The sequence below is a fragment of the Lolium rigidum genome, chromosome 1 (assembly GCF_022539505.1).
Source record: "Lolium rigidum isolate FL_2022 chromosome 1, APGP_CSIRO_Lrig_0.1, whole genome shotgun sequence".
Taxonomy (NCBI): Eukaryota; Viridiplantae; Streptophyta; class Magnoliopsida; order Poales; family Poaceae; genus Lolium; species Lolium rigidum.
The window spans coordinates 249,583,629-249,591,869 of NC_061508.1; the positions used below are offsets into that span (position 1 = coordinate 249,583,629).

Genomic DNA, 8,241 nt, shown 5'->3' on the forward strand with positions numbered 1-8,241 from the left:
GAGATCACCAAAGGAAGGATAACTTTCAAGCGGTTGGCTAACACCTTCGATGCAAGCTTGTACAGAACATTACACAAACTGATGGGTCTGAAATTTTTTAAATGAACCGGGTTTGTTACCTTTGGAATGAGCACAATGATAGAATCACAAAAACCCTCTGGAATTTCTTCACCCATCAAAAAACCCCGGACGGGCAGCACATATGTCATCTTTCAAAAATTCCCAATGAGTCTGATAAAATAGAGCAGGAAAACCGTCGGGTCCTGGAGCCTTAGTTGGCCCCATTCGGAACAGTCCATTCTTGATTTCAGAGTCCGTGTACGGTTTCACAAGATCTTCATTCATTCCATCCGTGACTTTGGATTCAATAGCATCAAGAACCATATCTGACTCACAAGGTTCAGAAGTAAATAAGTTGCCCATAAAATTCTCGGTCATTACCTTTATCTCATCAATGTCCTCACACCTTGATCGATCCTCCCGGATCAGTGCTCGGACTTTATTAGTGCGTCGGCGTGCAGAAGCGCGAGCATGGAAAAATGCGGAGTTCCGATCACCCGCCTTCAACCATTCCACGCGGGACCTCTGTCGTGACATCACTTCTTCCCGCTCAAAGAGCTCACACAACTCTCGTTCCACATCCCTTGACTTGGCGAGCACAGAAGGGCTCCAAGGCGCCAAACGAATAATTTTCAATTTATGCTCTAGCTGGCGAATCTTTTTCTTCACCACACCAAAGGAGGCCCGGCTCCAATCTTGTAGCGAGGCGGTCACCGAATGAAGATTAGCCCAAGTCGCTCGCAAGGATTTCGGCCCAACATCGGCCTCGGCCCAGGCCCGCTCCAAAGTGTCCCGGTAATCTGGCGCACGCAGCCATGCAGCCTCAAATCTGAAACCTGATTGAACTGGCTTCTTTTCTTTAATTTCTACCAAATTTTGGAGGCGGACGAGCAAAGCAAAATGATGTGAAGTAGTTGTGATAATATTCTCCACTACGTAATCATCAAAAGCTGCAGTAAAAGCACCATTAGCTACAGCTCTATCAAGCCGCACACGGACTAGATCATCTCCATCTTGCTTGTTTGACCACGTAAACATAGGGCCAGAGTAGCCCATGTCCACCATGCCACAATCATTCAAGCAATCCTTAAATAACGCCATCTGTGCATCCGATCTTTTCCGTGGCCCAGCATGTTCGTACTGAAACAAAACCTCGTTAAAATCTCCACAAGCTATCCAAGGACCCTCCCATTGAGTTCTCAATCTTCTCATCAGACTCCAGAACTCATGTCGCTTATCTCTACAAGGTTCCCCATAGACGAAAGAGGCCCGCCATGGAACACAAGTATCCGACGAAATCACTACATCAATGCAGTGAGCATTTTGTCCCTTGAGAGTCACTTGGTACTGCTGCGTCCAAAAAAGTGCAAGGCCCCCACTGAGACCCTCACAACTAACAGCGAGACTGCCCGTATATCCAAGACTCCACAGAAAATTACGGACACGCTTATCCTTCATCTTTGTCTCCGACAGGAAGAGGAAGGAGGGTCGATACGTTGAAACAAGCCAACGCAATTCTCCAACTGTCGAGTCTGACCCAAGGCCTCGACAATTCCAACATAAAAGTATCATTGCGTGCGGTGGGGCTGCTCAACAGCCTCCACCAAATCCGCCGATCCTGAATTTGTAATTCGCTGCTTCTTATTTGAATCATTTGAAGCATCTTCCCCATGAATAGCAGCTCCATCAGTAGGAGCAGAAATGACAGATCCCTTTGATAGAGCCAACACACCATTAGCCGTTGCAGCAACCATCTCAACCCAAGGGGTTTTTGGCGCATATACTTGCTTGACTTGCTTCCGTTTCTGTCCAGCCAGACGATCCCCCGATTGTACAGCATTCCCGCCCGCAGATGCAACTTTCTTTGCAGTACCAGAAGCTTTACGAGTCCTGGTGGTTTTCTTGACCGATGACACGACCCCTCCTGTCACATCTTGCTTCTTCTTGCTGTTTGGTATTGGAGCCGAGGCATGAGTGCCCGACCCACCCTCAGTGCCCTGCCTAGATGTCCTCCCATTCTGGGACTGCTCAGATGATGCCGAGGCATCCCTCTTTCTCCAATCTGGCACACACAATTTATCGCCACTATATGGCAACTTCCCTTCCTCATCTCTCTCACCAGGGGTAGGACAGAGAATGGAGGAGTGGCCCAACATACCACAAGAAAAGCAGTATAGGGGCAACCTCTCATACATCACCTCATACTGCACAGTCTCATCCTTCTTCTTCGAGAAAACCGAAACAAATCTCATAATTGGTTCAGTAGCATCTATGGTAACCCGAGCACGGAGAAAAGATCCCCACGCTCTACCATTCTCATCTACATCCAGACGATCCACTGTACCCAACAACGAAGCCAACTGCGTACCACGGTCAGTGTTCATCAGTTCATATCCTAACTTCATGATTCTTGCCCAGACCATCAACTCATTAAAAACCACCTCTTCAGGCCTGACACGGACATCAAACTCCTTAAGAAGAATAGCATGCATATTACCTAAAGTCTATGGCCCTCCTTTTGCCACTCTAGAGCGGTCTGCTTCAGAACCAAATTCAGCTAGGAATAAATTAGGGCCCATGTGCCTAACAATCAAACCCTTAGGGTTACCCCAGGCAGGACGGATCACCGAAGTGATCGTGTTGATATGCAGATTATTCGGCGCAAGTACCTTGCCCATCAGAGCCCATTGTGGGCATGGAGGCTCCTTGTCCCCCTCATCATCCAGGATCAATGGAGCAGCTTCCCTGGACGTAAGATTCAACTTCCGCATCAAATTAGTAACTGCCTCCCCGCCATCAGCAGCGGTGCCCGAAGAACTCGCACAAGTAAAACTCTCCTTCTCCTGATCTCCCACTACCGCCGCCGGAACCGCCAGATCGGCCCTCTTCCCAGCTGCAGCGTCCAACGCCACCACAGATCCCTTATTCGCCATCTGCCGTCCCCGATCGATCACCAGCACGAGCCAAGGGTGGGCGGCAAACCAGGTTTGCCCCTTAGTCACCCCGAGATCGTGGAGAGATCCGAGAGAGGAGCGACAGCACCTGCACGAGAGCACAGATACGGCTTGGAGAGACTTGGTACATGAGGATGATCACGATCACTGGATCGAGATCACCAGATGTGTTCGCGAGAATTAAGATCGGGGAATCGCCTTGGCGTCGCCAATCCTAACCGCTCCGAAAAAACCCCTGTTTTGTCAGTTTTTAAAACTCTAGGCCTGAGTAACCTATGTCCGTTGATCAATGAAACTACGTTCGATGAGATATGTTTTATGTGAGAATGATACGCACACTCGGTCCTATCTTACGTGCAAAATAAACTGATATACACCTTACGTAATGGGTGTCTTAGCATATAGTGTAGTACATGACAGCTCCAATCGTACTCCAGTCTTCTCAACCCGTCCCAAACAGTGAAACACGAGACATTTGCACACTACAAATGCAACGAGTCAACAGGTAAGCCTAACACTTCCAAGTCGTCACCCATCTCTATCTACTGAAAACCGCTAATATTTGGCAATGCATTCAGCACAAGATCACGATTGTACAGGCGCCTCTAACAAGTCGTGCAAAAAAATACTCTACAATCTACATTGATCTTCCAGGCAATTGAAACAATGCCGTGGCCACTGAAATTGCTATTGCCCCGTGATGATGTTGTGCTCTGTTATACCCACCGTCCCACAAGGCCTGTAAGCAGAAGAAAGCCAGAACAACCGGTACAATTCCAGTCCTATCTTCAGTTCTTCGCCATCCTTGAGGCCATAAACCAACTGAGGCAACTCAAAAAGAATCAAATAATCAGCTGGACATAACAAAACAACCTCAGTGGCTCACAGAACATAACCAAATACGATGATCATCCAAGACATAGTGAACTTGTTCATCTGTGAACAGTTGAAATGTCATCACAGTTCAGGACCGGTAGTAAAGGAAGTTTAATATTACAAGCTGCACCAGTTCTCAAGCACTCCCTTAACTAGATTTTCTTTCCAGAGCAGCTCCAAGAATGAGTCTGGTCAGTTTATAACTAGTAGCGTTCCTCGTTCCTACCATACGGAGCAGCACGGCGATCGCCTCTGCCCTCACCAGGGTATGGACCACCTCCTTGTCTGTAACCACCACCACGCCCAAGCCCACGGCCAGCATCCAAATTGTTAGACCGCCCTCGGCCTATATATGAGCCACCATACTCCAGGTCTGGTCGATCCCTGCCTGTGAAAGCACTCTTCATAGGTCTGTTGCCTGCAGGAGATCTGCTTCTGTCCCGCCTATCGCTCCCCCAGTTCCCTCCAGGAGATCCAGAGTGTCGACGGTTCCTGTCAGGATACAACCCACCATGTGGGCGCTCCCTCTGCTTGTGCTCAGCAGAAGACCACTCAAATTTCACAGGGTCCCTCAACTCACGGTCACCGCGGAAGCCCATTCTTTCCCTCTGCAATGGGTCTGGAAATCGTCCTACACGATCTGGAGGTGATCTAGTTGGATAACCTCTCGGATCACCAACAACCCAATCACGGGGTGGTGATCTGTACCTTGCCATTTCTCTTGGTGGTGCACGATCACTTGGTGGACCAAGCACCCTTACAGGCACTCGCGGAGGAGAGTCATAGTACCCCCTGAGAGGACTGCGGCTAGACTCATAGCGATGCTTGTTGCAATTGTTACAGTGACTTCGTCGAGCAAAGTTGAGATTTCCACAGCTGAAAAGGAAAGCAACAAGAAATGAAGTTCAGGAAGAAGGATGAAGTGACTAACTAAAAAAAGAAACTGAAAAATGAACTTACCTTGGATTCTGGCATATCCAATCACCTTCTCTTGGTGACAGATTTGGGTCATTCCTGTGAACATATTCTCCATCAATTAGAATGAACTCCTTACCAGGACCATTATGCCCCCTTCCATGAGATCTGCCCCCTCTTCCATATGGTGGAGAACCATCTCGGAGCCTTGCACCTCCTCTACCACCCCCTTCGTATCCTCTACCACCCCCTTCGTATCCTCTACCATTCCCCACATATCCTCGACCACTCCCTTCATATCCATGAGCATAACGTGGACCCATAGTGTCATCAAAGTTGCCGCTTTCTAATCTGCGTTGGCGCGGAGGTGAGGGTCCAGCATGCATGCCAAATCCTGCAAAGAAAGTAATAGCAACCAAATGAACATTAGAAGTCAAGGAACAGACATAATCAGCAAAGAAGTGCTTACTCCAGCCAAATGGGGTTGAAATAGGCAAACCCCATCAGGAGATACACTTTTGACAAAGTTACTCTCCACATACCAAAAAAGTTAGTGATTGCAAAGGCCAGTATTTCTTAAGAGACGCTCTGAGAAGGAAATACCGTTGAAACTGCAGCTCAACCCAAAACCCAGCTATCTGTTCATAGCTAACATCTAGATATTGGGAATCAGATGCTGCTAAGACAAACTTATTTCCTTGTGAACCAGTAACGCACTCAACCATTTGTCATGTCAATGCCTATGCGGCAAGTGGTCCAGTGCAGCAGTTTGTCAATGGTATCTTGAAGAGTAAACCATGCAGTCAACAAAAAACTTAGGGGCTCCTCTGTCAACCTCACTCCACAAGGCAGGTCAACTTATCACAAATTATTGAGGTAATCCTCCATTGAAAGCTAAAAAGAAATTCCTACATGAAGGCATAATAAGATAAAGTGGCAGGCATCCGATGTTACTTTTTTCCATGCTGTCTTCCCACAAAGGCTACCAAGTTGTCTGTCAGCTTCGATTTTCTCTTACAGCACCAAACAAACTTCCAATCTAAGACAGCTCAGTAGCTGCAACATGTTGATCCTTAATGCCGAAGTCCCTGTACAAATTAACGGCATCAACAGTCGCACTCGCTGATGTACTTTACGCCGGTACAAGTAGAGCTCTTATTTCAACAATACTGCCCACATCCAACAGCTTGTTTGGGAAGATTGTCAAAGGAACGTCATGATGCTACTTAGCCCACGACTTAGTTCATTCTGAAGGTATCAAGATTACCAAAAACTCAAAGCGAGGAATTGGTCAGGTTTCACATTTGATGCAAGGAGATGCAACTCAAATTCATATTAACTGCAAACTCAGGCAATCCAAAATAAACTGACCACAGCTGCCTTGATACTACCTCAACTTCATCTCGACATGTTTATCTCAAAAGCTCAAATGAAGCAGTTGGTCAGGTACAACAACTGATCAAAAGCGAGAAGCGACTCCTCATGTTCATATCAATGGAATTCCTAGGTATCCATGTGCCAGGTTACTTTCAGCAAGGTAAGTCTGAGACAACACAAGCATGTATACCTTGATGATATGTTTTGGTTTACATACAGATTTACCCTCTGCTGATTGACCTTCCCATTTTGCAACGACATCCTTGTGCGCTGCAAGTGACAAGTCACATGATTTTATTTTTTGCTGTTTGGTATTGATTGACTGATGAAAATTTTGTTTCTTGAATTGCATCTTGTTCTGGGTCTAGCACTTTAAGAACAATTGTTAATTTTCTGGTGGTATTTACCGATGGAAATTTCCATTTAGTGTTCTCTCAAACATGACTAGGAAACATGTCTTCTGGGCTCTCGATCCCAATCCTTGCACCCAGTATAACTAAGGGTAACCACAGCACAGTCAGTACAACTCGAGTTCTCTGCCCGTCCTTTGTTCTGTCACTATCGCAACTCCAGCCTTGTCAGGGTTCCACATTAGGCAGAATACTTCCACATTATACGAAGCTAAATCAAGAAGCAGACCAATATTGCCGTAAGAAGCATCATTACTAAGATCCTGTCTCCTAGCCAGACATGTTGGAAACTGCTACGGTAGAACAGCCAATTCCATACTTCATTTGATACTTAGAGGGGCTTGCAGTGCTTGGCCACAACACTGAATATCCAAGCCAGTAAAAAAATTAGATAATATCTACAGACTACAACGGCTCGAAACAAATCAGGAGATCTTACAGTTGGGCAATTCTGTGCATTATGTTCCTAGATGTAGTGGTTTAGTGGTGAAACTGACTATTCCTACATGGTGAGTGTGAAGGTATTTGAACTAGTTAGATCAAAAGAGAAAAGCAAGAAGGCAGAGTTTGAAATTGAGGAGATACTCTTACCGTAGAACACCTGACTTGCTAAAGGAAAATGGGAAAAAAGAAGGACATACAAAAATGTGAATATGGTCGTAGAAATTCTGTACATGACCATGAATATGAAAAAAGAAAGCCAGGGCAAATGCTTGCAACAAACCTCTTGATGTATTTAACCACACTTAACTTCTTAATTTTACTCTCTTATCATAATGAGCATTCTATCAAGTGTTCAGAACATCAATCCTAACAACGCAATTCTGCACTGATCAGAACAGAGGAAACAAGAAGCAGACCAATTTTGCCGTAAGAAGCATCAATAGTAAGATCTTGTCTCCTAGCAAGTACGAGAAATGGAAGACGGCAAGTCAAACAGTATGTATAAGTTTTCTCGAGGTATACATGGCAGATGGCACCCAGCCCTCTCAAAGGTGAAATCGTAAGTGCGAGCATACAGGTCAGAAATTGCAGATCAACCAAAGATGTCAGCATTCAGCAGTTTTAAAAACAGTTCATATACAACATTCATTCAATGATAATATAGCAACTAAAGATGTGAAAAGGAACTGAAGAACAATAGATCTAGAGCAACCGCGGAGAATCGAGGGTTTTCAGCACAACAGACCTTGCGGCGGCTCGTCATAGTAGCGCGGTTGCCGGGGCTGGAACCCGGGAGGGCTGAAGCGGCGGCGCTGCGGGGGCGGCGGGCTCCCGGCGCGGCGGTGCGGGGGCGGGCTCCCGAAGCGGCGCCTGGCGGGAGGAGGAGGCGGCGGCGGCGGCGACCGGCGCCTGTCCCTGATCCGGAGGTCGGCCGGCGAGAGGTCGCGGCGGCGGCGCGGGAGCGAGGACCCGCGGCGGCGGCTACCCTGGGCGGGGGACGGGGAGGGGGAGGAGCGGGCGGGGGACCGGGAGCGGGAGCGGGACGGGGAGGAGGAGGCGTTAGGCTGTGGTGGCGGCGGCGGGGACGGCCTGACTACCATGCTGCTGAGGGGTGCGCGCGGCGCGGGCGCCGGCGCCGGCGACGGCGCTGGGTCGTGGTCGGCCGGGGCGCGCCGGTCCGGGGAGGAGTCGTAGTCGACGTCCTC

The 8,241-nt window shown here is 47.8% G+C and overlaps 1 protein-coding gene across 4 annotated transcripts; it reads right to left on the bottom strand.

The window, feature by feature from the left end:
- Positions 1–3,934: 3,934 nt before the first annotated feature.
- Positions 3,935–7,863, bottom strand: LOC124692479 (TATA-binding protein-associated factor 2N-like). 4 transcript variants are annotated; one of them, XM_047225882.1, is made up of 3 exons: positions 7,782–7,863; positions 4,851–5,199; positions 3,935–4,766 (listed from the first exon to the last, which is right to left on the bottom strand). In XM_047225882.1, the coding sequence occupies exons 2-3, from the start codon at positions 5,189–5,191 to the stop codon at positions 4,094–4,096; spliced, it is 1,014 nt and encodes a 337-aa protein (XP_047081838.1). In that variant the 5' UTR covers positions 5,192–5,199; positions 7,782–7,863; the 3' UTR covers positions 3,935–4,093. The 4 variants fall into 4 exon arrangements, with proteins under 4 accessions (XP_047081838.1, XP_047081830.1, XP_047081823.1 ...); XM_047225874.1 differs by lacking the exon at positions 7,782–7,863 and adding an exon at positions 5,409–6,025; XM_047225867.1 differs by lacking the exon at positions 7,782–7,863 and adding an exon at positions 5,348–6,025.
- Between the last annotated feature and the right edge of the window lie 378 nt (positions 7,864–8,241).

Bases quoted from the DNA above. Each gene is read 5' to 3' on its own strand.
- LOC124692479 (XM_047225882.1), bottom strand. From the start codon at position 5,191: ATGCATGCTGGACCCTCACCTCCGCGCCAACGCAGATTAGAAAGCGGC. The intron at 4,767-4,850 runs GTAAGTTCATTT...TTTCCTTTTCAG, and splicing joins TGGATATGCCAGAATCCAAG to CTGTGGAAATCTCAACTTTG.